The sequence below is a fragment of the Adiantum capillus-veneris genome, chromosome 19 (genome assembly GCF_014529385.1).
Source record: "Adiantum capillus-veneris isolate H3 chromosome 19, ASM1452938v2, whole genome shotgun sequence".
NCBI classification, from domain to species: Eukaryota; Viridiplantae; Streptophyta; class Polypodiopsida; order Polypodiales; family Pteridaceae; genus Adiantum; species Adiantum capillus-veneris.
Genome location: NC_140949.1, coordinates 78478332 through 78501774, shown reverse-complemented (window position 1 = coordinate 78501774; position 23443 = coordinate 78478332). Strand labels below are relative to the sequence as shown.

General features: G+C 41.9%; 1 protein-coding gene and 1 pseudogene across 1 annotated transcript; both read right to left on the bottom strand.

Moving 5' to 3' along the window:
• Positions 1–3767: 3767 nt before the first annotated feature.
• Positions 3768–4355, bottom strand: LOC147434283 (uncharacterized). Its single transcript, XM_086489606.1, has 2 exons — positions 4148–4355; positions 3768–3967 (listed from the first exon to the last, which is right to left on the bottom strand). The coding sequence occupies exons 1-2, from the start codon at positions 4353–4355 to the stop codon at positions 3768–3770; spliced, it is 408 nt and encodes a 135-aa protein (XP_086345732.1).
• Positions 4356–6436: 2081 nt separating this feature from the next.
• The window catches only part of LOC147434282 (uncharacterized), a 35702-nt pseudogene continuing 18695 nt past the window's right edge, over positions 6437–23443 (bottom strand).

The following is a 23443-nucleotide window of genomic DNA, read 5'->3' as shown; positions in this document are numbered from 1 at the left end:
GGATGACATGTTGATTGCTGGCAAGCACTTGGAAGAAATTTCAGCTTTGAAGTCAAAGATGGCAAAATCGTTTGACATGAAAGACATGGGTGAGGCAAGTCATATACTTGGTATGCGCATTGAGAGAGACAGATCAAAGAAGTTGATTTGGTTATCTCAAACAGAGTATATTGACAAGGTTTTGCAACGTTTCAATATGGAGAAGGGAAAGGCACTGAGTGTTCCATTGCCACCATATGTGAAACTTAGCAAACAAGATTGTCCTGTGTCTGAGGAAGAACATGCTGAAATGGATAAGATTCCATATGCGTCTGCAGTGGGTAGTTTGATGTATGCAATGATTGCTACTCGCCCAGACATTGCATTTGCAGTGGGAGTAGTAAGTCGATACATGTCAAACCCAGGCAAGAAACATTGGGAGGCAGTGAAAGGAATATTGAGATACCTGAAAGCTACAAAGAGTATGCATATATGCTATGGGAGTCACGAGCTAAGTGTAAAGGGTTTTACAGACTCAGATTATGCAGGTGACTAAGACAACCGAAGGTCTACGTCAGGGTATGTCTTTACATTGGCTGGTGGAGCAGTATCATGGCGTTCTAGATTACAAGATTGTGTTACACAGTCTACTACAAAGGCTGAATATGTTGCAGCATCAGAGGCATGCAAAGAATCAATTTGGCTTAATCGACTAGTAACAGATTTGGGAATCAAAGAAGAGATGCCTGTGTTATATTGTGATAGTCAAAGTGCTATACAATTGGCTCGCAATCCAATTTATCACTCAAAGACAAAGCATGTGGATGTGAAGTATCATTTCATCAGGGAAATGCTCGAGGATAAGCAACTTCAGCTTGTCAAAGTTCACACCACAGAAAATCCTGCTGATCTACTTACAAAAGGACTTCCCTCAGAGAGCTTTGCGCATTTTCGCAAGCAGTTAGGTGTAGGGTAGTACATCACTTCTCTACATCTCTTGTATATTAGCTTGTATAGTAGCTTCTCTCACACTTAAAGTACCACATTGGACTTTAAGTGGGAGGTTGTTGGGGTATAAAGCCCAATGTGGTCGCCCAGGTAAGTGGGCGGGCCGCTAGGTATGTACACATATTCTTTTGTAAAAACCTAATAAGAACTCACTATGCTCTACACATTACAGTAGAGCGAGTTCACCATATCGTCGTGCTCTTCTTCTCGCACTCTCTCTCGCGTCGCACTTCCGCTCGTACTCCTTCAAAGGCTTCTATTGAGCACATGCATGTTTTTGGCTGTTTGGCATATGCTCTGGTGCCACAAACACAGCGCAAAAAATTGGATGATACGGCTGTCAGATGTATTTTTGTTAATTAGAGTGTTGAAAGCAAAAGATACGGATTGTATCATCTGCAAACAAAGCATATTCTGGTTTCACGGGATGTAGTGTTTGTGGAAGATTCTGTTCAGCCCTTGCTGTCATGTACTAGAGACAGTAATGTAAGCTCACAGGACATTTATGACACTTTGTTCCTCTTTTTAGTGGTGGAAGTTCGAATGTAAATTCCAATGAGGCAAATGTACAGCCTATGGGGGTTTTCAAAAATGTTATAGATCAGCCTATTACTGATGCAGATGTACATGATGTACTTGATGAGGAAAGGGCTGAAAATGAGCAGGCTAGAGGTATGCCAAAATGACTGGTGCACACTTTACGTGACTGTAAATTGGATGCACCTTTGTCTAGTCGTACTCGTTCAGGCTCTCGCCATGTATCTTATGCATCAGATTGTTATGCTTTGGTTGTGTCTAGCTTACATGATGTTGAGAACCTCCCTCTTTTGATTAAGCATAAAATTCAAAAAATTGGATGGCTGCCATGCAATCAAAATATGTACTTATAGAAAATGACACATGGACTTTATGTGATTTGCCTCTTGGCAAAAAGGCCATTGGTACAAAGTGGGTTTGCAAGTTGAAGTGCAAGCCGGATGGTGAGATTGATCGCCATAACGCTTGACTTGTTGCAAAGAGTTATGCACAGCAAAAAGGCATAGATTATGAAGAGACTTTTTCTCCCACTTGTCGTATGACTACTGTGCGTTTTATATGTGCATTGGTAGCTCATTTTGCTTGGGATGTACATCAATGAGACATTGTTACTGCTTTCTTGAATGGTGACATATTTGAGGAAGTTTATGTAACGCAACCTCGTGGTTTTGTCAAGAAAGGACAAGAGGACAAAGTGTGCAAATGTAACAAGGCTTTGTATGGGTTGAAGCAATCTCCTCGTGCTTTGTATGAGAAAGCTGACACTCATTTGGTCAACAAGGCTTTTGTAACAGTCCAACAGAAAGCACATTGTATGTAAAGCGTGAGGGTGATGTACTTTTCATTGTGGTTCTTTATGTCGAAGATTTGTTGATCACTGGACCAAATGAGAGACATATTGCTGACTTTAAGGCTGATTTGAATGCTACTTTCAAGATGAAAGATTTGGGGCTGTTGCATCATTACTTGGGTATACAGTTTAAGCAGTGTAATGGTGGGATTGCCTTGTGTCAGAAAAGTTACATAGAGACATTACTATGTAAGTTTGGACTTGAGGATTGCAAACCTATTGCCACTCCCATGGAAACAGGTTTGAAGTTGAGTCTACATGATGCTGTTGATCCTGTTGATGTCACTCTTTACCAAACTGCTGTTGGATGCCTCATTTATGTATGCAACACGAGGTCGGATATTCAGTTTGCAGTCTCACGGGTCAGCAGATTTATGCATAGCCTAGGGTCTAACAATTGGTAGGTTGTCAAGAGGATTTTTTGCTACCTTAGTGGTACTTTCCATCTTGGCTTGTTTTATCCCAAGGGGGGATCATTGCCGCCAGACTTACATGCTTTTTCGGACTCAGATTAGGCAGGTTGTTTTGACACGTGAGTGTCCACAAGTGGTTTTTGTTTCATGCTTGGCAGTTCATGTTGTCATGGTTGAGCAAGAAGCACCCTACTGTGGCCACTGATGAGTACAGGGCAGTCTTCACAGCTACGGTTGAGTGTGTATGGCTCAGACGCCTTATGGCTGATTTGGGTGTTGGACTGGACACTGCCAACACTATCTACACTGACAGTCAGAGCGCATTGGCAGTTGCGAGGACCCCAGTTTTTCATGCTCGCACAAAGCACATTGAGGTGCATTACCACTATGTCAGGGAGAGTCTCTTAGTAGGAGAGATCAGCTTGGCTTATGTGCCAACACAAGACAACCTTGCAGATCTTTTCACAAAGGCATTGTCTTGTGAGAAGCTCAAAGCTTTGGGCTTACTCCCCTTTGTGGACTGATCATGTCCTTAGGGCATGGCACTTCCCTTTACTCATGTGCCAGCTCTCGTTCACCGCATCACTCTAAGGGAGATTTGTTACCATATACATGTGGTAGTGATGTGTGTGAACACACTAGGACCGTCGGGGCATTTTTCCCCTCTTGAGGAGGTTTTTCCCCCCGTGCATTGTATATACACCCATCACTCTAGGGCTATCTATCTTTCCATTACAAACTAAATAACACACTCTCTATTGTGTGCCTTGAGCTTCCTTCGTCTTCTCCAAGCTGTGTGCGTTTCTCTACAACCCTAATTCCAACATCTTTGTACATTTCCATATGTGAGAATGACACAATGAAGCATTTACAATGTCTGTACGACTACCTTTTGGTACAACAGGTAGTATTTGTCGAAAGTCGCCTCCAAACAAAATGACTTTTCCACCAAACAAAGTATCTCGATGAATAATATCTCTTCAAGTTATGTGCACTGCTTCAAATGCATAGCGATGTGTCATGGGAGCTTCATCCCATATAAGTAAAGCTGCATTCCTTAGAAGTTCTGCAAGTTGACTATTTACCTTTATATTGCAGGTTGCTTCAGAGTGAAGCTCCAAAGGTATCTTAAACCTAGAATGAGCAGTTCTTCCATTACTCAAAAGCAAAGCTGCAATACCTGATGATGCACATGCAAGAGCAACTCGACAACTTCGTGAAAGAAGTGCATTATATAGGTAAGTTTTTCTTGAGCCACCTGGACCATCTAAGAAAAATACCTTCCCTGAATGTGAGTCAATAGCTTGCAGCACTTGGTGGTAAGAATCTCGCTAATCCTCATTTAAGGAAGTCTCCATACGATCTGCTATATTACGCTTCTCATCAACATTAAACATCGTTTCTTCAGCCATAACACCGGTTTCACTTAAGGATACCATTGTTGAGTCTATTGCAGGCAACATATAATCGCAAAGCCTCTTGCCATGTTGTTGCAAAAAGCATTCTATATGAAGAAAAGCTTTATTTTTTGCCCCATCAAATCGTACACTTGCATCTGAAATACGCATCCTTAGGGCATAAACATAGTCCTTAAAATTTGGTACAAAATCTATCCCAAAGAGCAACCGGATGAAGTGGCTCACAAAAGACTAATATGATTGCAGGGTTGTCTCAACTGCATTCCATTTTTGAAAAAAAGATGCCCCTTGGAGGCAAAGTGACCATTCTTCATCGTCTTGCAACAATCCTCTAGGTATGCATGCCTCCTTGTATGTATAAAAAATGTGACCATCATACCGTCACAAGTCTTCAAATGATTTACAACCATTGCAAATATTGAGCTGCGTTCGTAGGTAATAAACCTCACCAGCATAGGGACAATATTATACATTCTTCCAATATAAACCCCATGTTGTCGTGGAGACCATGCCTTTTGACTTTTATTCCATACCCAACCACTTGGAAAGTTAGTATATGTGAAGCTATTTGCTTCTGGATAGTTTTGATTTGCAACAAACCATTCTGTCAAGGTAGTTTTTTTATTTTTCTCGTTATCTAGCAAATTTGATACATCATCACCATCTTGAAATGTAATCATATTCTACAATGGAAGGTGTACTTGCAATCGTTGAATAGCTGGCCTTTCACTATGCATGTCAAAGCCAAATATTCTCCACATAGCCTCATATAAAGAAACATAACGTGCATTGAGATAACTCTTGATCTCATCTTAGTTGCTCCTTCAAAATCTTGAAGAACAAGAGTGGCTCGATCATGTCCCTTGTAGACATACTTATAGAGATTTTTAACGACAGTGGAAGTTGAGCATATCTCCACATTAATATGGGCTTTGTATCTTAGTGATAAGAGAGGATTGTAAAGAACAACCCAACGATTATCGAAATTGTAGTTTTTAGATGGAACAAACCTTCCAGCATCTCCTCATATACACAGGATATCCACTTTCATTTACATTCATAGACGTAGAAAATGTTCGTGAAAACATGAATCTACACTTTCCATCAACCATACATGGAGAACTTGGGTTCAAAGGACCACATGGCCCATGAACATTACAACGGCTCACTACATCAAATAATTTTGGAAACACATTCTTGTCAGGGAGCTCTGCACAAACCAACTTGTCATGGTGGAATGTATTTATGGGCTTATATTTGGATGCAAGTATCAACAATATATGAACATGAGGATTGATCCTTGCTAATCTAGTTGTTGATACAAAGGAAGGATTACTTCATCTATAGAAATTGGCTTCCAACCTATCTGCCATTGAAATGAGTCATAAATCAGATCTGTTACAGTTCTCGGCTAAGGGAGCTGACTTGTCTAACTTTATCAGGAAATTTTGTGGCCTTACTTCTTGTTTTGCTACCACTAAATCGTTTGATCCTGCTAAGGCTCCAAAAGGCCTTTTCTATAGGGATGACGTGGCTTTGGAAGCAATTAAAAGCTTTCAAAAAGGACTCAGCTCGTCAAGTGAAACATCTCTACTTGATATGGTTCCAAAAGTCTCTAAATGTTTTCCTTTCCTCCCTCCTAGGCAGATTGCCATTGAAGAAATTGAGCTTGACCATCAGCTTTGGGAACTTCATAATAAAGCTTTTGTTGCACCCATCTCTATTGAGACTTGGGTTTTTCTTGCAGCTCTACCAGCCTCTACTAGTGAAGACTGTCGACTGGAGACCCTCAAAGGAGTTCAGTTCTTGGACAAAGGTGATGTCATAAAAGCACCTTCCGGTATGCACTTCTTGGATTCTAGGAAATGCCCTGTCTTATCTGGCATTTATGTCAGAACCAAGGGGACTATGACCTTTTCTAAACAAAGTAGTGAATTCTATTTTGAGTCAATAGGGAACATCTACCGTCCCTACATCAAGTGTGCATGCAAAGCTTTGGATGCAAAAGCTGATTGTGAAAGCAACATCCTCTGGTTTGATCATCCGATTTGGTTCCTTCTCAACCATCTGGAGGACCTCTTCCCATCACACAGAGAGGAGCATTTTCTACCTATGATCTATTCTTGGCTTGGTGATCAAGCTAAGGAAGCTGTATGAACCCAAATTGCATATCTTCACTTTAGGAATTTCATGTATGAGGCTCTGAAGGAGTTGAAATTAGATGCACCTAGTCATTTACTTTCAAATCTTAGTGCTTCTAAAGGTATCAAACATATTTTATCCCATCTCAAACCTTCACTTGATGCAGAGGAGTCTCCCACCCTTAAAAGGCCTCTGCTGACTAGTTCCGCTTCACACTCTATCACCTCCTTTTTATCCCTCTCTTCTACACCTGGGTCCTCTGAAGGACGTAATAAAGCTAGAAGCTATGTCAATGGAAGAGAAAAGAATCTCCCTATCAAGAAATGTTATTGCTCTTTCAAATTAATTGAACTACTTCTGGAAAGTTGTTTCTGTGCAAAGAAGATTATCTAAAGAAGCGAATTGTTCATTGCCATTTTACGAATCGGATTTTTGATCTATTTACACCAAAGTGTTTAATACAATATGCTTTTCAATGAGTGTTTCGCAGTACATACATGTTAGATGAACTGACTTTTGGTTGGACTTTTGACCCTTTGAAGAATTTTGTGTATTCTATAGAATTTTTGACGTCTGACAAACAACCATCTTGTATGTGTTCTCCTTTTAGAAACTACTGTTCTAATTTCGATAATTTTGGGCAACACGTATGCACTACCGATCTGTCTTTAATTGGTTCAAAAGAAATCAAAGAACTATTAAGTAAAGGTCTGGATCATATCCCACTCCAACCACTAAACCCACACTTGGCTTTTGCCGCACTACGTACCTGCTTGGCTGACATAGCCAAGGTATTGAGTTTAGATAGTCTACAACATACTAGACTTTCTGATTCATTATTCTCATACTTTCAAACATGTATTGGGCCAATCCCACCTGCATGGGTGAGCCAGGAAACAACATGGCTCTCTCCTTCACTGTTTTCTATGGTAAGTAAACTAAAACAAAATTGGTTTGTGGTAGGACTTGACAAAGCCCCTCAATACCCACTTTTATCTGCAAACACTTAGCCAAGATAGCGATCGAGTCTAGACTTAAAGGACCAAAATTCCTGCTATCGAGAATGTGTCCAGGAGAAGCCATACGATGTTGGGAAACAAGCAAACTAGAACACCTCTATAGCGATGTCACCCAAGAGCGTTGAAAGAGAACTACAAGACACCAAAAGCTTTTGAAACACCACAAGTCCAATAGGAGTAGACCCTTGGGAATTTACTAGCCATCGCCCACCCAAGAGAATATGTCACATAGGAGCAAAACCCTGTCTCAAAGCACGGATTTACAACACATGCCGACCAATGCATATGAAGACAAGAGCCTCTCCTTTCACAATTTAACATCACAAACCCACAACTTCAACATCAATTCCACAATTCATAGATACATGCCCTCCGAATTTGTGTACACACAATTTGCCACTAGGCTGCCATAGCCATAACCTGCAGAGAACTAGTCGTAACCTGATGAGCACAACTCCAATTGGGGCACTTTAAAGCTTGAGAGAAATATTGAAAAATGACTGGCAAGAAAGATGAAGATGAACAAAATTGATTCCATACACCGCCATGAGAAAAAATGACGCAAACAGAAAGCTGTCCTAGCACGACTACACGTAGAGAAGGCTAGTCGGGGCAAAAAACTGCATCCAACAGCACCAAGGAGACACAACGAGCTAAAACCTACAAATTTCTGATGTTTGGCTGAAATTTTTTAAGTTTGTACATGAGTTTAAGTTATATACAAGGATCACTTCAAAAAACTCACTCACGGGCACTTACAGTATCCCGACAGCTGTCACTAGACTAGCGACTTGCAGTGCATGTACATGTGCTTGCTAAAGCAAGCTAAAAACCCCACACACTTTTGACATCGAGATTCATGTCCGTATGTACAAATTTACAAAAAAGGGGTGTCAGAAATGCGCCCAACAACGATACCTGGGTACTTCACTTAGTCACTTTAAACTAGACACTCATAGTTCTAAATTGCCCCTACTTTTTCCCATGTATAAGAGTCACAAGCACAAGTTCAAGTGGATTTCGAATGCCTCCAATTGTATTATGTTACACGCCACAAATGTAATCACTGCCTGCCTCAATCTCATTCTCACTAATTTCAATAACATTTGCGAAGAAAAAATAATAGCAGTTAAAAACTTCACAGGACTTCAGGTGAATAAATTTTGGCTAGTAAAAAACGTGACTGAAGTATTCATTAATCTTCCACAGTGCATCTTTTCCATGTTTTAAGAGCTGATATCACACAGTGCTATGAAAACATATCACTTTTTGAGCATTATGGGATTCTTTCTGTCCTACAACAGATTAGTAAAATGGTTTTTGGAAGGCAGAATGGGATGGGACATCACGCCATTTCACTTGCTCGGAGTCCTAGATGGGTAAAAACACACATAAGGGACCACCTACTCACTATAATCTATGTGATTTAATAAAGATTATTGAATGGCTATTTCAGAATTGCTTTGTTTTGCTAGGGAATCAATGCTTTCAGCAGATCCATGGTATCCCTATGGGATTCTTATGTTCACCAGTCATGTGCAATCTTTACCTAGCCTTTTTTGAGTATAGACGGATACTTAAACAACTAGAGACAATGGACACCACTATTGATCTAACACTGTTTCGACATACCTATAGGTATATGGATGATTTATTGAGTTCAAACAATCCCATTTTTGCACAATGCATACCACTAATCTATCTCGACACTCTTAGGATTGAACCTACCTTTATGGAATGCATGAATAGAACCGAGAATAATGTTGTTACTAAAACAGGTTTTTTGAATATAGAGCTATCACTTCTTTCTCCATTAACTGGAAGGTATGTCACAAAATTCTCTTGGAAAAGAGACAATTTGCACCTGGGCCTGATTGAATATGTCAAAAGGAAGAGTAATCGTCCACATAAGGTAGCATTAAAAAACTGTCTTGGCATGGTGTATCTTATTATGTACTCGTCCTTGAACTCGTTCATAGACTTTCATGCAATATGTCACCTACTCATCTCTCTCTCTCTCTCTCTCTCTCTCCATTTGACCCTTTTGAGAGAGTTAACATACCATTTGAATATACCCCCACTCTATGGCCTCTATTTTTTATCTTATCTCACTCACATTTAACTCTCTCTCTCTCTCTCTCTCATATTTTATCCTGTCTATGGTCACATGGATGTAATGGAATTGGCCTATTAACTTGAGAGTAGCGAAAATTAGAGAGAGTACTTTTGAGAAATTACTTTGTGAGCATAGCGGGTGAACATGATTGAAGTTAGCAACATAAACACAACATTTAGTTAACTTGGCATGAACAATACTTTTGCAAGAGAGAGAATTTAGAGAACATGACAACAGTTGAGGACCGGATTTAGGTGGAGCCGGTCCCCCCTCCAATAGGCATTTGTATTATGGTTTCTCCCATCAAGAGAGACTTGTTAGAATACAATCTTTGTGTTCCTTGTGACCTAGGTGATGCAATGAATATGGAAAGCTTCATGCATCACAAGCATAACATAAACTTTGTGGAAAGAATTAACTATCCCAAGCCTCAGTCCCAAGACCTCAAACACCTTCGAAGGTGGAGAGAGCTAGCACAAAATGAGGGTAGGGAAGAGGAAGAAGAAACATTTCATAGGAGAAAGAATTAGTTCCTCACTTATCATCACCCTTCTTGCTAGCATACATAATAGCATAGTAATGAAGATGGCAAGCTTAAGCATTGAAGCATGGCTTTTGGTTGGATTTGCACTCCATAGCCAAGAGTGTTGGTGTAGGCTCTCAACCTCTCTACTGGCTTGGAGAAGGAGAGTGAGATCTTTCACTTTGCACTTCACACAATGAGAGTGTGTGTGGGAGAGTATACCCCCTAAGCAGGCCCCCTACTTGCTTTGGTCGACACCCCCCCCCCCCCCCCCCCCCCCCCCCCCCTTGTAGCTCATGCTTGAAGCTCATTGGACCCCTCTAGGCCTAGCCGCTCACAAGAAGGAGGTAAATCAAATAACAAGGGTAGCCTTGGGACAAGTGTCCCCCTTTCCCCTTTGAGAGAGAGGACTTGATAAATGTAAAAATAATTAATTAAATCTTGTAAATTATCATTGGACCCCGTGGAAGGCCAACCAATAGGCTTTAGGCACACCATGAGGGTAACCTAGCTGGGGGCTTGGCATGTGTCCTACTTGCCCCTTGGGCAAGGGTTGCCCTTTGGGAGAGAGAGTGGTCAAGGAACCACCCCCCCTTCTTGCATGGCTTGCCAACTCCTTGTAGGGATTCAATTTGACTTTTGTGCCACCTCAAGCCCCTCAACCTTGGGCCTAGTTCTCACCACAATTTTGGCTCTTAAGCCCCTCAAGCTTGGACTGGGTTCTCACCTCAAGTACAACCCTAGCATCTCAAGCATGACAAGCACCTCAAGCATCTCAATTGTCATAATAATCAATATCTAATTCTCCTAAATGATTTTCTCATATTAAACTGATCATTTAATGTGGGGAAGGCCAGGGGAGAAAAAGCTAGAATATTGGTTAAGATAGCAGACCGGCCACAGTAGGGATCCAAAGGGGGGGCCATATGCAAAAGAGCCATGTGCAACAATGGGCTAAAAAGACCCTAAGGTTCAGCCCATTAAGACTTCCAAAATGCTAAGGTTCCAAAATTCAAAGGTTGTGTCCAAAGGTCAACCCTAGGGAAAATTGGATGCTTTGTGTGTGCCGTAAAAGTCTTTGCACATCCCTACATGGGAGGGGGCGAGCCCTAAAGGTAGGGGATGAGAGAGAAAGCCACACACACACACAGAGGCTCCCTTTACACAAAGGGAATGAGGGACACATGTTAGCTCCCTAGGCCAGATGCCCACAAGGTGTGCCCAATTTCTATTGGATGACCCTTGAAGTGGACCAATGAAAATTAAGCTAGAGTAAATCTAGTTTAATTAATTTAAAAACATTTAATAAAAGAAACCAATGAGAATTAAGTCTCCTAGAAGACTATTGGGCAGTCTCCCAAGGGGTCCAATGAGCATTCAGGAGCCCCATGGCTTGCCTGATTCCTATTGGCCAAGAGGCAAAGGGGTCCAATGAGAGTTTAGTTTAATTATTTAATTACCTAAAGCTCTCACAAAAGGGGAAAGGGGGACACACGTCAGAAGGCTATCACTTATGCTGCTTAATTGTAATTGGCTTGACTTGGGGAGGGCCAATGAGGCTTCAGGAAGAGCATTTAGCAAGAGGGCTTGCCCAAGAGAGAGAGAGGGGGCTGATTTTTGCAAGGCATTATCACAAACACACTCACACAGGCTCATGTGTGAAGAAAGAGAAGACTATCTCTTCCCAAGATTTAATAGAGAACTCATCACCTACTCCAAGCTTGTGAGATAGAAGCCTACATCAACACTCTCTTGGCATGTGGATGCAAATCCAACCAAGAGCCAAGCTTCAATGCATGCTCATCTCCTCTACCAAGCTAATTACTAAGCTAAGCTATGCTACATATGGGTGATTATGTGAGGAGATGTACATCTTTCTCGTAAGATACTCCTTCTTCCTCTCAATCTACTCTCATACCCTGCTAGCTCTCACCATCTTCGAAGGTGTGTGAGGTCTTGGGTCTGAGAACGGGGATAATTCAAGTTGTGTTTGTTAAGTGTTTTGCTTAGTGCATGAAGTTTCCATCTTCATTGCACTAGCTAGTCTTGAAGGAACACAAAGAATTGTATTGTACAATGTCTCTCTTGATAGGAGAAACCATAATACAAAGCCTTTTGGAGGGGGGACCGGCTCCATGAAAATCCGGTCCTCAATTGTTGTCAATAGCTTAATTGCTCTCTCTTTTGAAAGTATTGTCGATGCTATCTAACTAGGTGTTATGCTTTTTGTTGCTCTCTCCACCCAAGCACTCTTGTAATTCTCATTAGGAATATATTCTAATGAAATGCCCACTATGTTCATGCTAATTTCTGCTACACATAAGTTATTAGGCCATTAAATGTTACATTGGTATCAGAGCTCAAGGTTTCTCTTTTCTTGCTCAAGAAGGGAGGTCCTCAAGCTAGCTACAAATGGTTGGTATTATTAATTGCCTGTGAGTAAGTAGAATAGGGATTTTTAAGCCTTGCAATGCGCCTGCCTTCGTGCAGTTAACGAGGCATCACCGTCGAGAGCTATGGTCTTAATAGTGGAGTCCTATGGGGCTTGCCTACGGCTTAACCACTATTGAGCTATTAGAAGCTTGACAGGAGCCGGTGCTGTTTTGGTGTCGAAAGACCCTCTCTTCTATTCCTTGCAATTAATGGTATTCGAGCTACGGGTACAGTAGCTTGAGTGCTTTATCTAAAGGGGTAAAGAGGAGTAGCAACTAGGGCTTGAAGTGCCAAAGTACACCTAAAAAGTTTACACCTAAAAGTTGTTAGAATGGCTGACAATAGTAAAGAGAGTGAAATTAATGTTGATAACTTTGATTTTGCTCATGAGCAAGCTACTAATGATGCGTCAATGCTTGTTAACTATCTTGTTTCTAGGCTTCAACAAGCCATGGGCAATCCATCTCTCCAAAGTGAAGTGCAACGGCAGCTCCATGCTCACGGGATTCTCGAAGCTCATCACCATGACGAGAGAACACCTAGGAAGCCTCCTTGTGAGACTACCAAAAGAGGTCTCTCTCCGATTCGGGAAGAAGAAGAGAATCCATATGAAGGGCTCAAGAATTTACTTCTTGATGATGCATCTCCTTCCCAAATCGGAACTCAAGAGCCTCCACCAAAGGAACGAGAAAGAAGCGAGTCTCCCGCCACCTCGGCGGAGATGGCTCCACGAAGACGGCGGGCTAAACGCTCTCCATCACCACCAAAGCGGAGAAGACCATCACACTCTTCTCCACGCCATAATTCAAAGAGGGATGATAAAAAGCAAGAGAAGAAAAAGGCGAGAAAGAGGACACCCTCTTCTTCATCCTCTTCCTCTTATGAAAGCTATGGTGAAGACGACAAAGATCAAGACAAGAAAATGGCGAGAAAGAGGTCACCCTCTTCTCCACCTTCTTCAAATTCTTCACCTTCTGAAGAAAGTGATGGTGCAACCTTTGAACCATCAAAAAGAAGAGGTCATAGGAAATCCTATGCCGCATGGAAGAGGTCGTCCAAGTTGAAGAAATTCAAAGAAGGAGGGAAGAGCATCTCTTTCCTTACCTATGATGGTACCTTTGGTGCTACGGACAAAGTCTTGGTCTTTATCCAACAATTTGATGCGGCGTTTGGAGATGAGGGCTTCACGGAGTCCTCTAAGCTACACCATGTAGCTATGCACTTTCAAAAGTCCGCCAGACAATGGTGGTCTAGCCTACGAGCCAACGGTGAAGCTCCACGAACATGGAAAGCTTTAAGAGATTCCATTATGAAGCAGTTTTTGGCCACCGATGCCAAAGACAAAGTACTCACCGAATGGCGAAGCTTAAAGCTCTCTCCCAATGAATCTATCCACAAATATGTAGACAAGTTTTGGGACCTACAACTCAAAGCCACTGTCTTCAAAAAGTTGGATTTTGGAGAGCAAAAGCAACAATTTTGTGCGGGCTTAACCGAAGAAATGGCGGAGTATGTCAACTCCCAAAGACCACGTACCATATCGGCGGTAATACACCACACTATGATCGCCTCTCGAATCAATTTCCAAACGGGGGCAAAAAGAAATAATAAGCCCCCGGAAAATAAGGGTTCCAATGAGCCTAAGGGGAAGGACAATGTCCAAAAGTCTCCTAAGGGCAACTCCAACAAAGCTAAAGAGAAGGGAGTTTACAAAGGTAAGAATAAACTCTCTCCTGAAGAGCTTGAGCGTTATCGTAAGGATAACCCGTGTTTCAAGTGCGATGAACAAGGGCATGCGTACTGCGCTTGTCCCCAAAAGAACAACCACCAAGATCCTCCTAGAGCTTCCTTGGTTGAAATCCAAGAGGAGGAGACTCACCAAACTCACCACAAGGATCTCCTCTATGCCATGCTTGGGGAAAGGTAAGAGAACATGATGCTTTTATTCTCTTTGACCCTGGTTCTACTCACAATTTTATATCTATAGAGTTGGCCACCAAGCTAGGAATACAATCCTACGAGATGGGAGATGTCCTACCCGCAGACAGTGCCTTCAAGGGGCAAGAAGCTTCAGTCACTCCCTTAATCGGGAAATTGAGGCTTCATGTCCAAGGCTATGTGGACAAAGAGGACTTCTTTATCTCTCCTCTCAAGCATGAGGATGTAATCCTAGGGGCACCATGGTTTGACCGCCTGGCTGTCGATGTTAAATTTCCTGAAAGGAGAATCTCCTTTAAGTTCAGGGAAAAAGACATGTATATAGATGCTAAGGAAATGGGTAACACCATCCCCATTGTACATACACCAGCTTTCAACAAGTCAATAAAGAGCTCTATTTCCGTGTACATGATTTTTGTTAAAGACTCTCAAAATGAACCTAATGCTTTAGCAAAAGAAAATAAAAGCAACCAAAAGGAATTAGAGTTATCCAATTTTCTCAAGGGGTTTCAAGATGTTTTTATTGACGACATCCCTTGTGAGCTACCTCCTAAACGAGGTAATGATGACCATGCAATTGAACTTCTTCCAGGAAGTTCACCGCCTAAAAAACCTCCTTATAGAGTTTCTCAAGCTCAACAAGAGGAGATTATGCGGCAAGTGCATGAGTTAGTTGAGAAGGGTATGGTTAGGCCAAGCTCATCTCCATTTTGCTCACCTGTGCTATTAGTGCAAAAGAAAGACGGCACATATCGTATGTGTGTCGACTATAGAGCACTAAATAGGATCACTATCAAGAATAGGTTTCCCGTTCCACGGGTAGAAGACCTATTTGATAAGCTACAAGGATCGACTTACTTCAGTAGGGTTGACCTAAAAAGTGGCTATCATCAAATAAGGATTGTTGATCAAGACATTGTAAAGACCGCATTTCGTACTACATTTGGTCTTTACGAATACATTGTCATGCCTTTTGGCTTGACCAATGCACCAGCCACATTCAACTGCTTGATGGAGAAGCTGTTCAGGCCTCATCGAACCTTCACTGGAGTGTTCTTTGATGATATTATCATCTACTCTAATTCATTGGAGGAACACAAGCAACACCTCCAGGTAATATTTCAAGTTTTAAGAGAGAATAAACTTTATGTTAATCGAAAGAAAAGTGAATTTTTCTTGCAAGAGATTCAGTATTTAGGTCACATTATCTCTCAAGATGGCATCCAAATGGATCCATCCAAGTTAGAGGTAATAAAAGGATGGCCTAAACCAAGGAATCTGCATGAACTAAGAAGCTTCATAGGTATGTGTGCATACTATAGACGCTTCATAGAAAAGTTCTCACAAATTGCAGGACCATTACATGACCTAACAAAGAAAAGCGTTAGGTATACATGGTCTGCTAAGGAGAACAATGCTTTCGAAAAGCTTATCTCTCAACCTGTGCTTACACTACCGGATCTCTCAAAACCATTTGAGGTCCAATGCGATGCTTGTGGTGATTGCCTTGGAGCTGTTTTGCTCCAAGAAGGGCACGCCATAGGCTATGAGAGTCGAAGGCTCGACCCTATTGAGAAAGCTCTAGGCATATACGAAAAGGAACTCCTTGCAGTTCTACATGCCTTAGACTCATGGAAGCACTATTTATTGGGGACTCCTTTCATTCTGCGAACGGATCACCAAAGTCTTAAGTACTTCATGACACAGACCAAGCTCTCCGACAAACAAATGAGGTGGGCAAATTTCCTTTTGCAATTTCATTTTCATATTGCTCACATTGCTGGCAAGCATAATCAAGTAGCTGATGCACTCTCAAGACGGCCGAGAGTGAATGCGGTTTCCATAGCAACTCACAATGATCTATCTTCAATGATAGATGAGTATGCTATTGATCCCGATTTTAGAGATGTGATTTCAGCCCTTGCATTAGGGAAGAAAGAAGAACCATTTACTTTACAAGATGGTTATCTTCTCTATGGCAATAGAATATGCGTTACTAACTCACTACGTGAGAAAGTAATGTATGAATCTCATGCTCCACCTTATGCGGGGCATAGAGGGATTTAGTCTACCTTAAAGGGAATTGAAACATATTTCTATTGGCCTACCATGAAAGTGAGCATACAAGAGTATGTTTCCAAATGTGTGGTATGCCAAAAGACAAAATTTGATAGAGGGAAGCAACTTGGATTGCTTCAACCCTTGCCAATCCCTAATTCACCATGGGAGAGCATATCCATGGATTTTATCTTTGGATTGCCTAAGTCTATCCATGGGAATACGGGAATATGGACGATAGTAGACAGGTTTAGTAAACAAGCTCATTTTATACCTGTCAAAAAGACTATCAAAGCCCATCAAATGCAACCCTCTTTATTTCACAAATTTTCAAGTACCATGGCTTGCCCATGTCCATAGTGTCGGATAGAGATCCTAGAATGACCAGTAATTTCTGGAAGGGTCTCTTTGAGGAGAGGTAATGTCATAATAATCAATATCTAATTCTCCTAAATGATTTTCTCATATTAAACTGATCATTTAATGTGGGGAAGGCCAGGGGAGAAAAAGCTAGAATATTGGTTAAGCTAGCAGACCGGCCACAGTAGGGATCCAAAGGAGGGAAAATAGGGATCCAAAGGGGGGGCCATCTGCAACAGTGGGCTAAAAAGACCCTAAGGTTCAGCCCATTAAGACTTCCAAAATGCTAAGGTTCCAAAATTCAAAGGTTGTGTCCAAAGGTCAACCCTAGGGAAAATTGGATGCTTTGTGTGTGCCCTTAAAGTCTTTGCACATCCCTACATGGGAGGGGGCGAGCCCTAAAGGTAGGGGATGAGAGAGAAAGCCACACACATACACACAGGCTCCCTTTACACAAAGGGAATGAGGGACACATGCCAGCTCCCTAGGCCAGATGCCCACAAGGTGTGCCCAATTTCTATTGGATGACCCTTGAAGTGGACCAATGAAAATTAAGCTAGAGTAAATCTAGTTTAATTAATTTAAAAACATTTAATAAAAGAAACCAATGAGAATTAAGTCTCCTAGAAGACTATTGGGCAGTCTCCCAAGGGGTCCAATGAGCATTCAAGAGCCCCATGGCTTGCCTGATTCCTATTGGCCAGGAGGCAAAGGGGTCCAATGAGAGTTTAGTTTAATTATTTAATTACCTAAAGCTCTCACAAAAGGGGAAAGGGGGACACATGTCAGAAGGCTATCACTTATGCTGCTTAATTGTAATTGGCTTGACTTGGGAGGGCCAATGAGGCTTCAGGAAGAGCATTTAGCAAGAGGGCTCGCCCAAGAGAGAGAGGGGGCTGATTTTTGCAAGGCATTATCACACACCACACTCACACAGGCTCATGTGTGAAGAAAGAGAAGACTATCTCTTCCCAAGATTTAATGGAGAACTCATCACCTACTCCAAGCTTGTGAGATAGAAGCCTACATCAACACTCTCTTGGCATGTGGATGCAAATCCAACCAAGAGCCAAGCTTCAATGCATGCTCATCTCCTCTACCAAGCTAATTACTAAGCTAAGCTATGCTACATATGAGTGATTATGTGAGGAGATGTACATATTTCTCGTAAGATACTCCTTCTTCCTCTCAATCTACTCTCATACCCTGCTAGCTCTCACCATCTTCGAAGGTGTGTGAGGTCTTGGGTCTGAAAACGGGGATAATTCAAGTTGTGTTTGTTAAGTGTTTTTCTTAGTGCATGAAGTTTCTATCTTCATTGCACTAGCTAGTCTTGAAGGAACACAAAGAATTGTATTGTACAATGTCTCTCTTGATGGGAGAAACCATAATACAAAGCCTTTTGGAGGGGGGACCGGCTCCATGAAAATCCGGTCCTCAACTGTTGTCAATAGCTTAATTGCTCTCTCTTTTGAAAGTATTGTCGATGCTATCTAACTAGGTGTTATGCTTTTTGTTGCTCTCTCCACCCAAGCACTCTTGTAATTCTCATTAGGAATCTATTCTAATGAAATGCCCACTATGTTCATGCTAATTTCCGCTACACATAAGTTATTAGGCCATTAAATGTTACATCAATCATCAAGCACTTGAAGCATCCGAGTCATCAGGCATGTCAAGCACCTTAAGCTTGGGCTAAGTTACCACCTCAAGCACAACCCTAGCTTACCTAAGGTCAAAGGACTTTTAACACTAACTATTGGAGGTCGGAGGTAAGTCCATAAGGATATCATCAATGAACACATCTTGGAATTCTTTTAGAAAATTAGACAAGTCTAACTCTTCTTGATTCCTACCATTTACATTTGATGAAACGTTAATATATTTTAGAGACTCTTTGACAAAAATCATGTACGTAGAAACTGAGCTCTTCATTGATTTATCAAAAGTAGGAGTATTTACAAGTGGAATAGTGCGACCACGCTTACTAGCATCTATATACATGTTCTTTCCCCTGTAGGTGAAGTAGATTCTCCTTTCAAGGAACTTCATATTGGCAGCCATGCGATCAAACCATGGCACCCCTAGGATAGCATCCTCATGTTGGAGATAATAGATGAAAAATCCTTCTTTGTCGATATAGCTTTGGACATGAAGCTTCAACTTCCAAATTAAGGGAGTAACCGAGGCTTGCTATCCCTTGAAAGCTGTGTCAGTCATTACAATTTCTCCCATCTCAAAAGCTTGAATGCCCAACTTGGTGGCAAACTCCTTTGATATGAAGTTGTGAGTAGAGCCAGGGTCAAACAAAATGAAAGCATCATGCTCTCTTACCTTTCCCCAAGCATAGGAAAGTGATGATCCTTTGCAATGAACGTCCTCCTTTGGAGCTTCAATGGTGGAAGCCCTAGGAGTCTCATTGTGAGCATTCTTCTTGGAGCAAGAACGATAGCCATGTCCTTGCTCCCGACACTTGAAACACTTATGGTCCTTGCGAAAAGCTTCAAGCTCTTCAGGCGAGAGTTTTTTTTTGCCTTTGTAAACTTCCTTCTCCTTGGGATGATTGTTGTTCTTGCGAAAAGCTTCAAGCTCTTCAGGAGAGAGTTTTTTTTTGCCTTTGTAAACTTCCTTCTCCTTGGACTGATTGTTGTTCTTGTTGTTGGAAGTGCCTTGGGAAGAATTTTGAGCATGGTTTTCCCCTTTGCATCATTTTTGTCTTTGTTTTCCATGGGCTTGACATTCCATCTAGCCCCTTGAAGGAAATTGATGCGTAAATCAACCATGGTGTGATGGATTACTTCGGTGATAGAACTAGGCCGTTGAGAGTTCATATATTCGACCATCTCTTCAGATAATCCTGCACAGAATTGTTGCTTTTGCTCGCCAAGTCTATCTTTTGAAAGATAGTAGCCTTGAGATGTAAATCCAAAAACTTGTCTACATACTTGTAGATAGACTCATGGGAGAGAAGCTTCAAGCTGCACAATTCAATAATCACTTTGTCCTTTGCATCGCTTGCAAGGAATTGCTTCACAATGGAAACTCGTAGATGTCTTTGGGGCTTCGCCATTGACATGAAGGCTAGCCCACCATTGACGAGCCTATTTTTGGAAGTGCATAGCTACATTGTGTAGCTTGGAGGACTCTGTGAAGCCCTCGTCTCCAAAAGCCGCATCAAATTGTTGGATGAAGGCCAACACTTTGTCAGTAGCACCAAAGGTGCCATCATAGGTGAGAAAAGAGATACTCTTTCCTCCCTCCTTGAACTTCGTTAGCTTTTGTGACCTTCGCCATGCAGGGTATGATTTGCGATGTCCTCCCCTCTTGTATTCTCTAGGAGAATAACCATAGCTTTCATCGGAAGAGGAGGAAGGTGAAGAAGAAGGAGAAGAGGGTGACCTCTTTCTTGCCCTTTTCTTCCTTTTTTTCCTCTCTTCCCTTTCGGGGTGACGAGGAGAAGGATTGTGTGTTGATCTTTTTCTCTTGGGAGGAGTTGGTGATCATCTAGACCGCCATCTTCGTGGAGCCACATCTTCAGAGGAACTTAAAGTTTCATTGCTTTCTTGCTCTTTAGATTCCTCCTCTCGTATGAAAGAGAGTCTTCTTCTGGGGGTCTCTTCAAGAGGCCTCCTAAGCTCTCTCTCCTCTTGGAGAGGAAGGAAAATCCCACAAGCACGAAGTTGTTGAGTAACTTCGGCTTGCAAAGCAGGGTTGCCCATAGCTTGCTGCAACCTAGTAATGAGATGATTAACAAACATGGGAGCATCTTCATTAGCACCTTTTTGGGCAAAATCAAAGCTAGCAGTGTTCATTTTACTCTCCTGGATATTGTCAGCCATGTTAGCAAAATTTGTGTACGTACTTAGTGTATGCTTTGAAAATTCAAAACCTTAGTTGCCACTCCTCTTAGCCTTTGAAAATCGGCTCTTAAGTATCTACACCCACGGCTCAAAGTGGTTAATTATAGAGAGTAATAGAGTAAGTCTAACATAGCAGACTTTTCGAGGGCTAGCTCCTTTCGAACTTCTTATGGCTCAATAATGGTAAAGCTGTAGGAAAGTCTAAAAAGACTCCATTATTAAGTCCAAAGCTCCCGAGGTGTGCACCATATCCCACATAGTGGGCTCAACAAAACTGATAATAGATCCCAGTTCCACTTACCCTAATATAATTAACAAAATCAACCATTTATAAGCTACTTAAGGACATCTCTTCTTAAGCAAGAAAAGAGAAACCAAATGCTCTCATACCAATCTAATGGAATTGGCCTATTAACTTGAGAGTAGCGGAAATTAGAGAGAGTACTTTTGAGAAATTACTTTGTGAGCATAGCAGGTGAACATAATTGAAGTTAGCAACATAACATAGCATTTAGTTAACTTGGCATGAACAATACTTTTGCAAGAGAGAGAATTTAGAGAACATGACAACAGTTGAGGACCGGATTTAGGTGGAGCCGGTCCCCCCTCCAATAGGCATTTGTATTATGGTTTCTCCCATCAAGAGAGACTTGTTAGAATACAATCTTTGTGTTCCTTGTGATCTAGGTGATGCAATGAAGATGGAAAGCTTCATGCATCACGAGCATAACATAAACTTTATGGAAATCATTAACTATCTAAAGCCTCAGTTCCAAGACCTCAAACACCTTCAAAGGTGGAGAGAGCTAGCACGGAATGAGGGTAGGGAAGAGGAAGAAGAAACATTTCATAGGAGAAAGAATTAGTTCCTCACTTATCATCACCCTTCTTGCTAGCATACATAATAGCATAGTAATGAAGATGGCAAGCTTAAGCATTGAAGCATGGCTTTTGGTTGGATTTGCACTCCATAGCCAAGAGTGTTGGTGTAGGCTCTCAACCTCTCTACTGGCTTGGAGAAGGAGAGTGAGATCTTGCACTTTGCACTTCACACAATGAGAGTGTGTGTGGGAGAGTATACCCCCCCTAAGCAGGCCCCCTACTTGCTTTGGTCGACACCCCCCCCCCCCCCCCCCCCCCCCCCCCCCCCCCCCCCCCCCCCCTTGTAGCTCATGCTTGAAGCTCATTGGACCCCTCTAGCCTAGCCGCTCACAAGCAGGAGGTAAATCAAGTAACAAGGGTAGCCTTGGGACAAGTGTCCCCCTTTCCCCTTTGAGAGAGAGGACTTGATAAATGTAAAAACAATTAATTAAATCTTCAAAATTATCATTGGACCGCGTGGAAGGCCAACCAATAGGCGTTAGGCACACCATGAGGGTAACTGGCAAGAGGTGCTCTTTGGGAGAGACAGTGGTCAAGCAACCACCCCTTTTTTTCTTGCATGGCTCGCCCCCTCCTTGTAGGGATTCACTTTGACTTTTGTGCCACTTCAAGCTCCTCAACCTTGGGCCTAGTTCTCACCACAAGCTTAGCTCTTAAGCTCATCAAGCTTGGGCTGGGTTCTCACCTCAAGTACAACCCCAGCATCTCAAGCATGACAAGCACCTCAATCATCAAGCACCTCAAGCATCTCAAGCATTTTAGTCATCAGGCATGTCAAGCACCTTAAGCTTGGGCTGGGTTCCCAACTCAAGCACTTACCTAAGGTCAAAAGACTTTTAACACTAACTATTGGAGGTCTTCAATGAAGCTAACCCTAAGGTCTTTATGTTGCATTGGTTAGCCTTGCTCTTTGATAGACCATCTCTCATTTGGGCCCCATTACCATTGGCCCCGTGTTGAGATAGACCTATAAGCACATGTCTATATCCTAACCCTTGTTCCCGTTTATTCTCCCACATTAAATGATCAATTTAATATTAAAAAATCATTTGGGTTGGTTAGATATTAGATTTTAGACATGGATGTACTCTTTTGAGCACATTACCATAACATTTCATTTCATTGTTATCTCTCTCTTTCTCTCTCCCCCCAATTTTTTTTAATCTCTTTGGTCTTTTTCTTCTCTCTCTCTCTCTCTCTCTCTCTCTCTCTCTCTCTCTCTCTCTCTCTCTTTGTGTGAATAGACAAACCAAATAATTAAATTGAATTAAAATTTAACCATAATATATATTTACCATAACATTTCATGTCATTGTCATTTCTCTCTCTCTCTCTCTCTCTCTCTCTCTCTCTCTCAAATAATTTAACTGAGTTAAAAAGTTACCTGATTGAGCTGCTTCACACACACCTCCACTCCACTCGCCTTAGCTTGCACAATTGCTGCCTACAATAAGAATATAGAATGTTAAGTGAAGTTACGTTTCATATTCCATGTGCTCATGCATTCTGGAGCTCATGCATGCAACATAGAGACAGAGAGAGAGAGAGAGAGAGAGAGAGAGAGAGAGAGAGAGAGAAGAGGTGTGCGAGAGCGTTTTGCTACCCTTGCATTGTTTTCGTTACTTTTTTGCTCTCGGGCACCAATTGCAAGTTTTCTGTACATGATCATTTCAAGCCTCCATTGAGAGGCAAGATTCTATCGTTGTGGGTGCACAACAAACATCCCTCGCCACCCTTTTGTCTGTTGTCAGGCACTATCAATTTTTGCCTTTGTAAAGGGGCAGTTAGGATTTTGTTGTTGGGCAGCATCAGGAGAACCCATTACCTTCCTCCCAAAAACTTGGAGTTAGGTGAGGCTTCTACTGCTTCCCTCTACGATGGTGATCAAGGAGGCCTTGAACCTTCTG

Bases quoted from the DNA above. Each gene is read 5' to 3' on its own strand.
- LOC147434283 (XM_086489606.1), bottom strand. From the start codon at position 4,355: ATGCGTATTTCAGATGCAAGTGTACGATTTGATGGGGCAAAAAATAAA. The intron at 3,968-4,147 runs GTATGGAGACTT...GTGCATCATCAG, and splicing joins GAAGCGTAATATAGCAGATC to GTATTGCAGCTTTGCTTTTG.